Source organism: Phoxinus phoxinus (genome assembly GCF_949152265.1).
Source record: "Phoxinus phoxinus genome assembly, chromosome: 20".
NCBI classification, from domain to species: domain Eukaryota; kingdom Metazoa; phylum Chordata; class Actinopteri; order Cypriniformes; family Leuciscidae; genus Phoxinus; species Phoxinus phoxinus.
The window spans coordinates 22,818,074-22,834,903 of record NC_136895.1 but is presented as its reverse complement, the minus strand read 5'-3'; the positions used below and the strand labels follow the sequence as shown (position 1 = coordinate 22,834,903).

Below are 16,830 nucleotides of genomic sequence, written 5' to 3'. Positions count from 1 at the left end.
TTCCTGGCAACAATGTTTTTATGTCCACTTATTAAAATATTTTCTGGGATTTTATACTTCTGTTTTAAATAGCACTCTCGGCCTGGGTTTACATGCAGGTGTCCCATATATGGACTTATCGCAGTGCATTCAACAACCTTCTGGCACAACGACTATACCTCAGTTGCTATTTGAATCCACAGTAGCACCTCAATGCAGTACATAAGATCCAAGGGGCAGAGTTGGATCCAGATCCAAGGGGCGGAGTTAGATCCAGATCCGAGGGGCGGAGTTGGATTTCCTCTCACTGCATTCTGATTGGTCGACAGGTTCCTAGCGTTTCTCACAGGTTCGCGTTTAAAGTCTGTGTAGAGAGAATGGTGTCGTCTTAGCGGCCCCTAACAAATGATCGTTGCGACGGAAGCGAATCAATCAAAACTAACTTTAGCTGAAAAAATAATTTTATTAAAGAACCGCTATAAAGCCAAAACCATCTCCATTTCCTATAAAGTTTATCTTTGTAAAGCTGCTTTGAAACAACACTGTTAAAAGCGCTATATAAATGAAGATGATTTGACTTTTGACAGAAAAACAAACTTGCTGAAAACAAATCTTATTTAATGAAGTTTAAAAAGTAACAAACATTGTAGTTTGTACATTGTGTGAATGTGATTTTTTTTTTCATTTGGAAAAAGCGTTTAATTATCCAAAAAAATTAATAAGCGTTTAATAATCCAAAACAAAAAGATTGATTAAAAATTCTTACATTTCATCTTCCCTGAAAAGCATGGAGTTCCTTGTTACATGCAAGAATAAATATCTCTTAAAAAGAAATGTATTCTTTGATTGGCTGATCTTTTACCCCTCTCAGTAGTCCACATGCACTTTGATTTCAAATATTATAATATTAATAAGTAGGCGCATTTACTTTTGAGTAATATTAAATCAAGTTTAAATTCAAGTAGAAAATATGTGTGCTTTTCCATTGATTATGCAACTGTAAGTGACTAAATTATAGCAGCACTAATTTTAAACTTATAAATGACTTCACAAGTACATATTAGGCAAAATACAGAACTTTGGGTAACTCCTGACATTCTGCAGCTTTTAAAAAAAAGGCCTCCTCTGAAAGCCTACAGATCATTAAAAACACCTGAGGCTAAGCTTATTTTCACACAGTTTAGAAATGTGTAATTTTGAAGCGTACAAAGCAAAAACAGTTCTATTTTGAAAATCAAATTAATCGAACGGTCTCCAACCAAAGAACATTATGGCAAACAATTAAATCTATAACTGGTGAAAACAAAATCAAAAATAAATTTCTCACCGATCATGAAAAAATTGCTAATTCTTTCAATGAGTATTTTATTGCGTCTGTACAAGAATTATCCTCTATTTTATGAGATAAATTGTCGAGTTCACGCACGTGATCATAGGTAACTAAACCTATGCGCGTGAACTCGACAATCGACTACTTTGGACTTCGAACGAAAACAGGATGTAAATACAGGTATTTGCGCTGGCTGATATAACGTCATTTTTATTCATATCTTTCACATCTACTGCAGTCAGATTCACTCGTATTCACTCTGAAGGAATCATCTAACATGGCTGGGCACTTGTATGACACATCAAGGATGTTTTAGACTAAGAACTGGTTAAGTTTAAAACTTGCCCCATTGAAGTCAACAGGGTGCAAATTTTAAAAAGAGGATAACACGGTGTAGGCAACACCGATTTTTGTCGTTGTTCTCTGTATTGACAGCACTCCAAATTTACAAAAAAATGAGCTCAATGTTAAAATTGACCAGAGTTCTCCTTTAAGTAACATGAAAATCCACATCGGAGAGAAGCCGCACACATGCGATCAGTGCAAGAAGTTTCAGAAGTGTACAGGCTTTGAAATTACATCTGTGTTCTCATTCTGGAGAAAGAAAGAAGCACAAGAAAGTTGATACAAAGAGCAAGCCTTACACGCGTTCTGCATGTGAAAAAAGTTTTAAAATACACCAGGAAACACATACCAGTGCGAAAGCAGTGTGAAAGACATATACAGCAGACAAAACGTCACCAGAGAATTCACATTGGAGAAAAACCATTCAAGTGTTCACACTGCGACAAAGAGATTCAGTCTGTCAGGATAACCTAAAATCAGAGCATCCACGTTGAAGAGAAACCATTTCACTGTCCTTCATTTGAATAAATAAATGAGCTTCTCTACTCACTCATAATGTCTGAAATCCATAATTCCTGTTCAGATCCAGATTTTTTAAGTTCAAACGTAACACGAAATGTCGAGCAGTAAGAGTTGTATCTTCCACAAAATCACAAAAATGTTCATAGTAAACTAATTAAATTTTCAAGACCAACAGTTTCAAGTTTGAGATTAAGATTGACTAAGTTTCTCCTAAGAACAATAGGCATACAGTATACGATTTTTTCCCCTATATATCGTCAGCTATAATATAAATTGAATCATTATACATTATGACTTTTGCATTGTCCTTTTTCCCCCAAATTTCTTTTAAAATTCATATGTGTGACTTTTCTTTTACTCTCTTTTATGAAAAAAATTTAGTTTTTTTTACATGTACAAAATGTGTGTGCTCAAGTGTACTCCGGTAAGCTTTTTATTAAAGTATTCTTCATTGTATCTAGTTACTCTATTTATCCATTTATAATTATATTGAGGATGTAAGAAATGACCATGAAGCTTTGTGACTGGATGCTTCTTTGATTCTCTTCTTCTAGTGTTGCTTTGGACACCTTAGCCAATAAATAAATATCTCATTCGTTTTAACTTTTTATTTAGTTTTTATATTTTTTCAAGAGACACTTGAAAATTGTAATGCCCATAATACCATATTGGTGAGTGCTTTCACTTTAATGAGGAATATTTGAGGAAATAATGGATGAACTGGGATTTCATTTTTTCATACCATCATGCTGAAAGCGTTTCTTCTGCAATCCTGAAGCCTAATGCAGGGAAATCACAGTGTTCCCTGATCTTGAGGAATTATCAGTAAAAAAAAGAGAAACAATAACTGTTGTATCGCAGTATCTCTCTTTATCCTCTTTTTTTCTCTCTCCACTTCACACTCCAGACCAGTGGGTGGCGGAAATGCACATTTTACATGTTTACTTGTTCTCCCAGACCTCCAAAAACACCAGAAGAAGAAGACGAAGAGAGGCTCTCCGAACTGCTGTTTCAAAACAAAATATTTGCAGCCTTTTTAAAGCATCACGGACACAATTTACAAGTGAAGACATGCATTCAGACTATCAGGAAGAACAGAAACTTGTAAAGATGGAGTTAATTGAAGATTACTGTGAGAACAGGAGTGATCCAGAACCCTTCAAAGTGAAGCATGAAGATACTGGTGAACAGAGAGGTTGGTCTTCTTTATTCTTGATTCTTCATTAATTATGCTGTAAAATATATAGGTTATAAAACTCAAAGCAGATTGTCAGTTAATATACCGGAGTATATATTCTAGTATATCTAATCATAGGTAAACGTAAATATACTTTCAAATCCTGATTTGAGAATAATATTATTGCTTGATTATAGGTTTTAAAAAAATAGCACCAATATGACTAACGTTAACTTACATGATGTTAAACCAACTGTAAACACCGACTGAACGCAATAACTGTCTCTGACTCAGCATGATCAGTCCGTAGTATCAAATTACATTCATAATCTGCCTAGAATCTTCCTGTTAGTCATTGTTATCATTATATTTGTGGAGTTGATTTTTCCATTCTTTTAAAATTAGAAAGATTTTTTACATGTTATAGTTTGATAGATTGCAATTATAAGTTTTTGCACCTTAATTACATTTATGGTAATGAGATTGATTTAATTTGGACTAATTTACTATTATGAATCAGGGTAGTTGCTAGGGTTGGAAGAGATTAAATTTCATATAATTAAAGTACAGCACAGTACAGCATTTTATAGCAAATGTCCTTGACATTCACATTTCGGTATTTAATATTTTTTATGTTTGACTTAATATTTTTTTTTATTTCGTTTTAGACCTGAAGGAAGAACATGAGGAGAGAGAAGAATCGAATGAAGTGGAGGAGAAACATGTCAAAACTGAAGAAATATCTTTGAGTTGCACACAGACTGAAAGTAAATGTGTACGGAGAAGAGCCATCAAAGAATTCCCTCATTGTGGAAAAAGTTTTCCATACAAACAAAAACGTCTTAAACGTCACATGAGAATTCATAGTGGAGAGAAGCCGCACACGTGTGATCAGTGTGGGAGTACTTTTGCCACAGCTGCCGTATTGAGACGGCACCAGAGAATTCACACTGGAGAAAAACCTTACAAGTGTTCTTTGTGTGGAAAGAGTTTTTCACAACGGGGTTATTTCAAAATACACCAGAAAATACACAGCGGTGTGAAGGATCATGTGTGCTTTAATTGTGGGAAGACCTTTATTACAGCTGCCATATTGAAAGGACACCAGAGAATTCACACTGGAGAAAAACCTTACAAGTGTTCACACTGCGACAAGAGATTCTCTTGGTCAGGAAATCTGAAAAAACATAAGAGGGTCCACACTGAGGAGAAGCCACACGAATGTGATCAATGTGGGAAAGGTTTTAAAGAAAAAGAAACCCTTAAGTATCACATGAGAATCCACACTGGAGAGAAGCCGTACTCATGTGACCAGTGCGGGAAGAGTTTCACACATGCGTTCACACTTAAATTACATCTGCGTTCTCATTCTGGAGAAAAAACATATAAATGTGATCAATGCGGTAAATCATGTTTTTCATCATCATCCCTGAAGGTCCACCTGAAAATTCACACGAAGGAGAAGCCTTACATGTGTTCTTTGTGTGGAAAGAGTTTTACTCAGATGAGTACTTTAAAAATACACCAGAAAAGTCACAGTGGTGTGAAGAATCACATGTGCTTTGATTGTGGGAAGACCTTTCTTACAAATGGCATATTGACACAACACCAGAAAATTCACACTGGAGAAAAACCTTACAAGTGTTCACACTGCGGCAAGAGATTCAGCCAGTCAGGAAATCTGAAAAGACATGAGTGGATTCACACTGGAGAGAAGCCGTACACATGTGATCCGTGCGGGAAGAGTTTTAATAATTCAGGTTCTCTACTGCGTCATACTAAAAACAAATGTGGCAAACTTTTGGCGAGCATTGAGACACTGCCTACGCTGTTGTGAGCGACGTTTAGATGAGTATGTAAAAATGTGATGCGAACTTCTTAAGTATTAAGCCCAATTTATACTTCTGCGTTGAACTCACGCCGTAGCCTCTATGTCGTAGGCTGTTTGTAGCGCGCGTAACTTTCGGCGAACCCTGACATGCACCTCCCCAAAAATGTAACAACGCTTCAATTCTTGTAGATAGAATTGTTCCATTATTCCAAATGAATTATGATTCACAAAAACATTATCATATGCACAAATAATTAGAATGACATCCACAAATATATGTTGGGAGTTTCACAAAAATGTATTAAATTCACAAATAAATCAAGTGACATTTTCTGTCTTGTCCTGCATTGACTTAGATATGAAGAATATAGTTCTTAAAGGATTATTCACTTTAAAATGAAAACTAGGCCGTGATTTACTCACCCTCAAGCCATCCTAGGTGTAGATGACTTTCTTCTTTCAGACGAATACAATCAGAGTTATATTAAAAGATATCCAGCTATTGCATTTGTTACGTACTGTATTGCAATAAATGAAAAGATGGATGCGACAGCTTGAATAGACTCCCAAATGTGCTCTACTACAACAGCTCTACCTCTTCTCAACATGGACTCACCCCTTTGTTGTGTGTTTCCAGGGATGGGTTTTTTGTACATTTTAGTGATTGTGATGTCACTAACCCGGGAGAAAGCTCCTTATCAGTCGTTTGTTCTAGTCCTTAAAAAGCGATTTCTGTAAAATAAAATATCTTCCTTTTCTTTGAACTTTGAGCGTAGATGTTGTTTATGCCCAAACAGCAACATTACACATAGTTAGAAAAGTGAAATCATACTCAACCATCCCTTTATTGTCCTCTGTTTTTACTTCTGTATGACAGCGCGCTGCACGAGTGTCCAAGTCTGCGGTTTTCCCACAGAATTGGGCTATTTTTTCATCGTTGTCTTTCAACTCTGTGGGTTAAAGTGACCCCAGTGACAGGATATTTACCCCCAGGAACATGATTTGGAATGGTTTTGAGAAGCAACTGAGCAGATTTTATTGCGAAAACACGTCAACCCTGTCAAAAAAAAAAAATTGATTTAAGCAAAACTCAGAATTGAGCACTTAGAGTTTTGAGTTCATACTGTCATTTCAAATCTGATTTGAATCTGATCTAAAATGATTGAATGTCCACATTTCATGGGATTGAATTTGATTTGTGGCTATTCAGACTTGCTAAATTTGATCGGATCTCAATCGGATATGCACAAAAATTGTATTTGAACTGACATTATGAACGTAGCCTAAAGGGCCGTTCACACCAAGAATCATAACTAATGATAACTATATTTGCGTCCACACCATGAACATTAACAGTCTGCTTATTCTAAGCTTGCACGCTGCAGTTTCAAAGTGCACAACGTCATTGAACATGTTTTTTTCTGTTCTTGTAGCATTTACACGTGTCTGATATTTGTTATTAACTTATGGGTCCATTTCAAAGAGATAGTTGATTCAAAAATAAAAATTCCTTCAGCCTCATGTTGACTCATTTTTTTATATGAACAACTTTCATGAGATAATATTGTAAGTTTTATTTTTTCACTGTTTGCTCTGTTTTAAATGCCTTGCTCTTACAAAATGGTGATGTCAGAATAAGTCTGAATCTGTGAGGCTTTCAGCACAAATGTAGGCTATTGAAATGGGGTTCACACCATTTGTACAGAGTTTACAGTTAGGCTATTTAACTGCACATGTATGTCGCATAGTCTGTTTGATGTGTGTTTTCATCTGAAATTTATTTTTGGGTGTTTGATCTACAAGAGGTATACAGGATGCGTTTTATGTAGCATTTATTTATATTACATTTATTAGGTTGAATGGTGTGGAGCCCCTAAAGGGGCATGGTGGTGGGAATAAATTGAAATGGGAGGAAAAATTAGTCAATTCTTTTGCGTTCTCTCACAAATGTTTTGTGTTCCCCGAGAAACTTTGCAACACTTGTTACACACAACACTTGCAAAATGGCAAGTTTCTCGGCGGAACATAAACGTTTTTGCGAGGGAATGCAAAATATTGCATGCTTTAGAGAACACTAAAGAAATGACATAATTTTTCCTCATCTCATATTTTTTTATCATGTCCCTTTCACCTCCCAAGTAGCAAGAACTTTTGGGGCAAAATGTGTAAGATAGCCATCACAGTAGCTAAACCGAATGTATATATTTACAACATGTTTTGATTTACAATCATTTTTAATAGGCCTATGTGCTTTTTTAAAAATAATGTCTGATTTATTATACTAATTGTTAGGTTACTAATGTATTTATTTTTTAATCTTCCTTTTTCTTACAGATGGTGAGTGAGAAAGAATGGTGAGTCATGTTAAATTTAGCAATTATTATTGAAAATGAATGAATTTGTTTTGAACAGCTGCGGATAGAACGGCAACGGGGTTCTGGTGTTCTATTGCGCCGGCGCGACATAAAACTAACTGCTAATGTTCTACTGCGGGAGAACAGCTGATTTGCCGTAGCCTATTCACCTTATTTTAATATGTTAATACGTGACTGATTATATAAGTAAATGTTATATTATTCAATTCAATTCAATTCAAGTTTATTTGTATAGCGCTTTTCACAATACACATTGTTTCAAAGCAGCTTTACAGAAAATGCATTTCAAAAATATACATACAAAAATACAGTTAGTTAATCATGAAATTTAGGGCATAACATATCGCCGGCGTTGGGTCGTCTCTTCACAGGCGTCGAGTCGTCTCATCACAGGCGTTGGGGCATCTGAAGTCTCCATGAGAGGCTGGATACTAACTGGAGCTGACAAACTCTATTTGAGTTATCTCGGGACAGGCGTCCCGAGATAACAACAAAAAAGGCAGATGGGAAATAATTAGCGTAGCTGCTGTTCTTAATACGAATGCATTTGATCTGATTTAACTGTAGTATAAAAGGTATGAGATGCATCATGTGAATGCTTGGCTAAAGAGATGCGTCTTTAATCTAGTTTTAAACTGGGAGAGCGAGTTTGAGCCTCGGACAGTATCAGGAAGGCTATTCCAGAGTTTAGGAGCTAGATGTGAAAACGCCCTCCCTCCTTTAGTGGACTTAGATATCCTAGGTACGACCAGAAGCCTCGAATTTAGCGATCTTAAAGAGCGCGATGGAATATATGGCGATAGAAGATCTCTTAAATACACAGGAGCTAAACCATTTAGGGCTTTATAGGTCAGTAACAATACTTTGTAACTGATACGGAACTTAATAGGTAACCAGTGTAGAGATGATAAAATTGGTGTTATATGATCATATTTTCTTGACCTAGTAAGAACTCTAGCAGCTGCATTTTGGACTAACTGTAGCTTGTTTACTGAGGATGCAGGACAACCAGCTAATAGAGCATTACAGTAATCTAGTCTCGAGGTCATGAATGCATGAACTAACTTTTCTGCATCAGAAACTGATAGCATATTACGTAGCTTAGCAATGTTTCTAAGGTGGAAAAAGGCTGTTCTTGTGACATTTGAAATATGATTTTCAAAAGACAAGTTGCGGTCTAGTATAACACCCAGGTCTTTTACTGTAGAGGATAAAGTAACAGGACGTCCATCTAGATTAAGGTTGTATTGTAAGAGGTTTTGTGGGCAGTTTTTTGGACCAATCAGTAATACCTCCGTTTTATCTGAATTTAATAGAAGAAAATTACACGTCATCCAATATTTTATATCTTTAACACACTCTGTCATTTTAGATAATTTAGTGTTATCATCTGGTCTAGATGAAATATATAATTGAGTGTCATCAGCATAACAGTGGAAACTTATTCCATGTTTTCTTATAATATTACCAAGTGGCAGCATATAAATTGAGAATAGCAGGGGGCCTAATACAGATCCCTGTGGCACTCCATAATTTACTGACTTTATCTTTGATTTTTCCCCATTTAAATGGACAAAATGGTAACGGTCTGATAGGTACGATCTAAACCAGCTTAATGCCTGTCCCTGAACACCAGTGTAATTTTGAAGTCGATCTAAGAGTATTTTATGATCTATAGTGTCAAACGCAGCACTAAGATCGAGTAAAACTAGTATTGAGATACAGCCTTGGTCAGAAGCTAAAAGTAAATCATTTGTAATTTTAACCAGCGCAGTTTCTGTGCTATGATGTGGCCTGAATCCTGACTGAAACTTTTCATAGATATCGTTTTCTTGCAAGAAAGAGCACAATTGAGCGGACACAACTTTTTCTAGTATTTTAGACATAAATGAAAGATTTGAAATGGGTCTGTAATTTGCTAGGTTATTTGGATCTAATTGTGGTTTCTTAATAAGAGGTTTTATAACTGCCAGCTTGAATGTTTTTGGAACATGTCCTAAAGATAGAGACGAGTTAATAATATTGAGAAGAGGCTCTTCCACTACAGGTAACACTTCTTTCAGTAGTTTAGTGGGTATTGGATCTAATAAACATGTTGTTGGTTTAGATGCAGTGATAAGTTTATTTAGCTCTTCCTGTCCTATAGTTGTAAAGCGCTGTAGTTGTTCTTGAGGGGCGATAATTGAGGCTGAATCATAAGACGCTGTCAAAGATTGTACATTTACAATTGTGTTTCTGATGCTTTCTATTTTCTCAGTGAAGAAATTCATGAAATCATTACTATTAAAATGTAACGGAATATTTTGTTCAGGTGATGTCTGTTTATTTGTTAATCTAGCCACGGTGTTAAATAAAAACCTTGGATTGTTTTGGTTATTTTCTATTAGTTTGCGTAGATGCTCAGACCTGGCTGCTTTTAGAGCCTTTTTATAACGTGACATACTGTCTTTCCACGCGATTCTAAAGACCTCTAAATTAGTTTGTTTCCATTTGCGCTCTAAGTTACGAGTTTCTCTCTTGATAACATGCGTAGCACTGTTGTACCATGGTGCTTTAGTTTTCTCTCTAACCTTTTTTAATCTAATTGGTGCAACAGTTTCTAATGTACTAGAGAAAATGGTGCTCATACTGCTAGTCATTTCCTCTAGTTCCTCTGTTTGTTTGGGTTCACTGAGGAGTGGAGATAGATCAGGTAAGCTATTCAAGAATCTATCTATAGTGGTTGGAAGGATTGTTCTGCCTGGTCGATAACGTGGCGCAACATGACACATTTCAGCCGTACGTAGTATGCAAGTTAACATGTAATGATCAGTGATATCATCACTTTGCGGTATAATATCTATATCGGTTGGATCGGTTCCATATGATATAATTAAATCTAGAGTATGATTAAGACGATGAGTGGGACCACTAACGTTTTGCTTGACCCCAAAGGAGTTTAATAAATCTGTAAACGCAGCTCCTAACGCATCATTTGTGTTATCAACGTGTATGTTGAAATCTCCAACAATTATTGCCTTATCGGCATTGACCAATAGATCTGAGAGAAAATCTGCAAACTCTTTTAGGAAATCAGCGTAAGGCCCTGGCGGTCTATATACGGTAGCCAAGGCTAGAGATAATAGGGATTTCTTTCTTACATCTAGGAGCGTAACATTTAGAACAAGTACTTCAAACGAATTAAACCTGTGGCCTGTTTTCTGAGTAACATTAAGAATATCTCTATAGATTGTTGCAACACCGCCGCCACGACCAATCAGACGGGGCTCATGCTTATAACCGTATCCTGGTGGAGTGGACTCATTAAGACCGAAATAATCATTTGGTTTAAGCCAGGTTTCAGTAAGGCAGAGTACATCAAAGCTATTATCAGTGACCATTTCATTTACAATAACCGCCTTAGGTGTAAGCGATCTAATGTTTAGAAGACCTAGCTTTAGAAATGGTTTTTGTTCACTAATATTGAGATTTTCTGGTTTAATCACAATTAGATTTTTCTTAGATCCTGCAGTAGATTTATTGTTTGGCCTCACTAAACGAGGAATAGACACAGTTTCTATATAGTGTTCTACACTGGTACTTATATCAATTAATTTGGGACAGCAAAGAATGTGATTTGGACTTTGACTTACTAGTCATATGGTGTGTAACGTCTTGGAGATGTTGTCCGACAGAACAGCCGCTCCGATTCTGCTGTGACATTTTAATTGTAAATGTATAGAATTTAATGCACTTTCTCTTGCTTTTTTAACCCCTTATATTGGCACGGCCATTATATATTTAAAACAGTAATATCCTATACTAAACCTAAACCAATCTTGACAAACATATCATTTGAAAGCTTACAATCTCTAGTTTTGATTTTTAAAATACATTACAGAGGAGCTGTAATTTATAAATTTGCAACAAGAATACTTTTACTTCAAATTTTGAAATAGTAATGAACATGAAAAATCATGAAAGAATAGTATAAACCTCAGTTTGTTTTCATGCCAAGAGTTCAAAAGATAGCATCCATTCAATTGTTTTAGAAAAAAAGGTCTGAAATGTTTTTAAATATAAAGAAAAAAATAATAGATTCACCATTTGTGATGTGGTAGCGAGCTATAATGCACATACGGGATCTTTATATGTTTCTTAGAAGTTGAATTAATTTCAAAATCTGCCAAACTTCCAATACCACTTCTGAATAGGATGTCTACTTCATACATTAATTTTTTTTGGTATTATAAAACAAGTAGGATATTTTGTTAAATTATTACATTTCTTTTAATGATTAAATTTAGTTATTTTGGTGAAATATATGCCAAAGTAAATTTGCTGACTGCGCTGTTACTTATCAGAGATTATGTAATTATAAGGCATCTCGGATGAAATAAGGGATTCCACCCTTAAATCAGTGCAATGTTACAAAACATGGGGTTACTGATTTTTCAACCTGTCCTTTAATGCCGTTTTGATTAAACAGAAACAGTTTTTAACAAATCATTTAGGCCTATGTGTATTCTTTACAAAGTCTCTGTACTAAATTTATGTCAATAGGATAAAGACTAATTTTATGTTTGTAAAAACGAAACTGAAAGTGTTTTGTAGACAAACGCAGAATAGGCTATTCACCGTCAAGTAATGCGAAACAAAATTAAATCGCGCATTATACATCAGGGTCCAGGCTGGAGTGAAGTTAAACTAGGCTACTTAAATTTATCCATCGGGATAAACCGACTCGAGTGAGGGCGTCTCTTAGGGGTTTAATCCTACCATGTGACTAGCAGTAAAAGGGGAGAAAAAGAAACCAGTTTGCACATCCTTTCTGAGGCTCCAGACCGACGAGCGGCAAATAAGGTTTTTTTAAACGTCCTCGAGTAGTCATTGATAATTACGTTAAAGAACAGGTAATTTTATTTTTCAATACAATTACGAGGCTTTTTTTGTTTGTTTTTTTCTTGTGTTTTTTGTGTGTTTTTTGCGATGATGCGAAATCGAAAGCTCAATCTAACGGGAAATCAGACCCTTAGGCGGGTAAACCCAAGCACGCGGTGAATTATGCTTTAATGTCTTTTTGTTTGTGTCAAATGTAGCCAACAAATGTCAGCTAATATTAAATAGAACATTTCCGTTCGCTTACCACAATAAACTATAATACCATTTTTAACTATTGTGGGAGCATTTTAAATTAATAACCTGCAGGATTCTGAGTATGACGTGATCAAATGATGTGAAATCAAATGAAAAGAACTATGGTTCGTTGGTGGATAAGTAGGCTAAATATGAATGTAAAATCATATAAAACTGCAATATATGTTCAGTTTTCCCTTCAATGTTTTGATCCAGTGCTGAAAAAAAGTGTTTCTCGTTGCGTAGTTGTGAATTTATAGGCCTATTGTATATTATATTTATAATGTTTTAACTCCCTGAGTTATTTAAAATGCACCTACACATTTGGTTACACTAGATGAAAATGTGTGTTTCTAGTCCATGTTCTTTTTATGCAGCTTGTTTGTTACCAACTTAACACTCATAATTATATTCACCTCATAACATTATGGTCATGTCCAGGTCGTGCTGAGCAGCTGAATGTCTTCAACACATCGATCCCAGTGCTGATCTGTTTTCAATGGCAGTTTAACTGCAGTATGACTGAGGATCGAGGAATCACTCTCTCTCTAAGATGAGTCTCTCAGAGAAACAGAGGTAAGACCGTGTCTGTCAGTCATTTTAAACACGAATGAAGGGTCATATTTGTAGCTCTGTTACTGTAAGGCAGAGTATTTTTCATAAAGTTTTAATTGAATTCCCTTAAACAGTCTTTAATCAACAATCATAAACTTTGAGTATACATTTCATTACAATATAGCCCTATGCTTTACTGCAATCATGATAAACTAAAGTTATAATGCAGCTCCATCAATAAAGGTATAGTTCTCCCCAAAAATTTATTTCTGTCATCATTTTTATCACCCTCAAGCTGTTCCAAACCTGTATGAGTTTCTTTCTTGCGTTGAACACAAAATAAGATATTTTGAATAGAAAGAAGAATTTTTGGAAACCAGACAGTTGATGGTAGCCATCGACTTCCGTAATTGGAAAAAAAATACTATGGAAGTCAATGGCTTCCATCAACTGTTTGGTTTCCAACACTCTTCAAAATATCTCATTTTGTGTTCAACAGAAGAAAAAAAACTCATACCGGTTTGGAACAAATTTAGGGTGAGTAAATTATGATAAAATGTTCATTTTTGGGTTAAGTATGCCTTTATGAAGCTCAGTAAGATGGAGGATAAGACTTAGTGTTACATGAGTCTATAGAACGCAACAAACACTCAGGAATAAAGTGAAATTAAGAAATCGGCCTGTTCAGAGTCCAGTAAATGTTTAGGGTTGAACATTAACTAAGTGTCCTGCTTCTGTTACAACTTTAGTTTCTCTGCCAAAAAAAGGTATTTTACATCCGTAAGGTCACACAGATGCTGATAGTGATCAAGGTTTATTGGCTGAGGTGTTAAACATTAGGGATTGCCAGGTGTCACAACTTTGTTCCTGTTTTAATATTGCTGTAACTCAAAGAGTATCACAAGATCATGGAAATGGAAAACATGTATCTTGAATTAAATATATGTTGCTTTGGATAAGTGTCTTCCAAATTCCAGTGAAATTTCTGGATTGGTTGGTGTTAGTAATGTAATAAAAGTTTTTAAGAAGAACTTTCCATCCAATCATACTAAAAGCGCCAAGATACTCGCTTATTGGACTATCAGATATCAGGCCAATTAAAAAAGAAAAGAAAATGACAATAATGCACAGTTAAAGTTTGTGTTAAATTATTGTTTGCAACAATAAACCCCTTCAAATGAGACTGAAGTACCCCATTTAGTAAAATGTTTCTCTCTTTCTTTCTCTCTCCTCTTTGTGTTATTAGGGAAAGATCAGACTCGGAGGTTTCCAGCTCTGAGTCTGTGAAGAGTGACCAGTCGAAAGGTGATCCACCATTCACTGAAGAAACGCCTAACAAAAGGTATTTCATTTTCAATGTTGGTCACACATAGACTGTGTTAAAGTCTTTTTTTTTATGAATATTTATCATAAAACTTTAAAGTTTTGTTTCTCAAACAAACAATTGCTTTAAATTATTGTGATTTATTTTCCTTCCATTGGTGGGAGAAGTATAAAAATACATGGTTATTGTTTGTTAAATTGTATTTAGTTATTAAACTTCTTCAAATGAGACTGAGGAACTTTATGTTAGTGAAAGATCAGGCTCACATGTGTCCTTCAGTGAGGAGACACCATCACCATCGAAAAGATTTTCTATGTGTTTTTTGTTACATTATTTAAATGTATCCGTTGTGGTGTGTGTGAAATTGTGAATTATCTTGACTGACTGAACAGACAATCTTGTCCATATTGTGAGAAGGATACATGCTCTTTAATTGAGACTGGAAAACCTCCTTCAAGAGTGTCTTTGTGTCTTTAGTAAAAGATCAGATTCACCTGTATTCAGTTCTGTGTCTATGAAGAGTGACCATTCAAAAGGTGACGGACCGAACTTCAGCGAGCAAAAAACATCATCTGCCAAAAGGTATTTAACCCTTTCACGAGTAAGTTTAAATTATTCTTGCTGACACCCCAGAGTCAGTTTTTTAGAATGTTTCCCCTTATTATTTCCATGGCAACATGTCATGCTTGTCACGTGACTCACCGTAGCCACAATTTTGCTGTATGACAGATGTATCGCTTTTATTTAATTTTTCTTTTTTATTCAAAATATTCGGACACTTGCTAACCATGTCATCAACTGATATTCCGAGTTTCAAATACTTGTCAGTGAGTGTGTTTTGCCATTAAAACTCCTTTATAATGATCATGTTAGTTTTAAATCTATAACATGCGATGAGTGCCGCTACCTTAGTTTGCACTGCAGTTAAGAGAATCCTATCTGTCGGATTTACAACACGTAAATCCATCAGTTTCTCCCAAAATACATGAAAGTAATTTGCCAGGGAACTTTGAGAAGAAAACAGTGACTTTTATGGTTACCTACACAATCTGATATTAAAATGTATGTGATATATAAGTGATATACATCCGTCTCTGGCTCAGCTCCAGGCAAAGCGCTGTGGTATTACAAATGTAAGAATTTCTTTAAGATCTGCTGATCTTACATAAGATCACATGAAAAACTAAGGGGAAGTACATTGTATTTAGCATTTAAGGTAAAGATGATGACATCAGATGAATGGTTCGGTTAAGCAAAGATTTTAGCAAGAGGTTCCTGCCAGTCCTCTTCTCTTTATTGTAGGTCAAATCAGTCAGATTACCGAGACTCTCACCTTTTGTCTTTAATGGCTCTTGGAGCCCCTGTCCCATTCTTTGAATAGTTAAGCTGATTAGGACTGGTAACACTCTAGAGACTTGGGTGGGTTCCTACACCTGGATACTTCATTTGCATGCTTTGTTTAAAGGGTATATTGCAGGGGTTTTTTTTCTTTCAAAGGCAATATATAAACTTGTATGAAAATACCATATGAGAAGTTAAAGCAGGATTTAAAATTGTTTTGCAAGACACAAGGGCACACATTTTGTAGAAAACGTGAAAGTTTCCTTGACCGTTGAAAAAGCTTTTTTTTTTTTTCATTATCGCGTCATATTACGTCACGAGAGGGAGTCGTTTGCCGGGCTCTGCGTTCGCTTAGTGCAGAGTAGGTTGGTGTTCAGTGAGAGCGGTCGTGATTCAGTGTGTTTTCGGTGGTTATTGTTTTTCAATTAATCATCGTTGTGGTAAATTATTGTGAATTATGGCCTGTCAGGACTTCGAGTACTCAGGTTTCTTGATGAAAGCTATTCAGGATGGTGCTATCTTCCGTGCCTTATGTGCAGGTGAAAAAACGACTTCGCTTCTGCATCTGCTTCAAAAAACCCGGTAGTGTGGTAGTGTTCACTATAGACTGGATGATTATAATCACTGCGATATGATGGAGTTATATGATGGCGGCGATGTGTGCACACTGTCACAGCATCTTCATCGGGTCGCCCGGTACGTTGTCAGAATGTGGTTCGGCCGCCGGCAGGAAACATGACGCTGCTTACGGATCCGTCAGACATCACTCATTATACATCTGTTTTACAAAATATGCCTTGTCCTAATTTAATTCATGAACATATCCTACATAAACTTGTAATGTAATGCATTTATGTGTTTGTTATTAGTCTGCAGCCGAAACGTATTATTATCATCATAAATAGTTCTATAATTAATTTTAAATCTGTACAAAAC

At 35.7% G+C, this 16,830-nt stretch overlaps 3 protein-coding genes across 3 annotated transcripts in view; all 3 read left to right on the top strand.

Annotated features, from left to right (window-relative positions):
- LOC306988932 (uncharacterized protein) overlaps positions 1 to 16,830 on the top strand; it is a 198,748-nt gene that overhangs the window by 70,925 nt on the left and 110,993 nt on the right. The window lies entirely within an intron of this gene.
- LOC306988944 (uncharacterized protein) lies at positions 3,143 to 6,704 on the top strand. The gene is made up of 2 exons (XM_079594174.1): positions 3,143 to 3,371; positions 4,022 to 6,704. The coding sequence occupies exons 1-2, from the start codon at positions 3,248 to 3,250 to the stop codon at positions 5,188 to 5,190; spliced, it is 1,293 nt and encodes a 430-aa protein (XP_079450300.1). The 5' UTR covers positions 3,143 to 3,247; the 3' UTR covers positions 5,191 to 6,704.
- LOC306988939 (NLR family CARD domain-containing protein 3-like) overlaps positions 12,344 to 16,830 on the top strand; it is a gene marked incomplete at its 3' end in the record, with an annotated part of 80,949 nt that continues 76,462 nt past the window's right edge. The window contains 2 exon segments of the mRNA XM_079594166.1: positions 12,344 to 12,451; positions 13,116 to 13,250. Coding sequence (XP_079450292.1) covers positions 13,228 to 13,250 — 23 coding nt within the window. The 5' untranslated portion in view covers positions 12,344 to 12,451; positions 13,116 to 13,227.

What these genes read in the sequence shown, in the direction of transcription:
- LOC306988944 (XM_079594174.1), top strand. Translation starts at nt 3,248, where the DNA reads ATGCATTCAGACTATCAGGAAGAACAGAAACTTGTAAAGATGGAGTTA. An exon ending in AGATACTGGTGAACAGAGAG is followed by an intron (nt 3,372 to 4,021) that starts GTTGGTCTTCTT and finishes ATTTCGTTTTAG; the next exon opens with ACCTGAAGGAAGAACATGAG.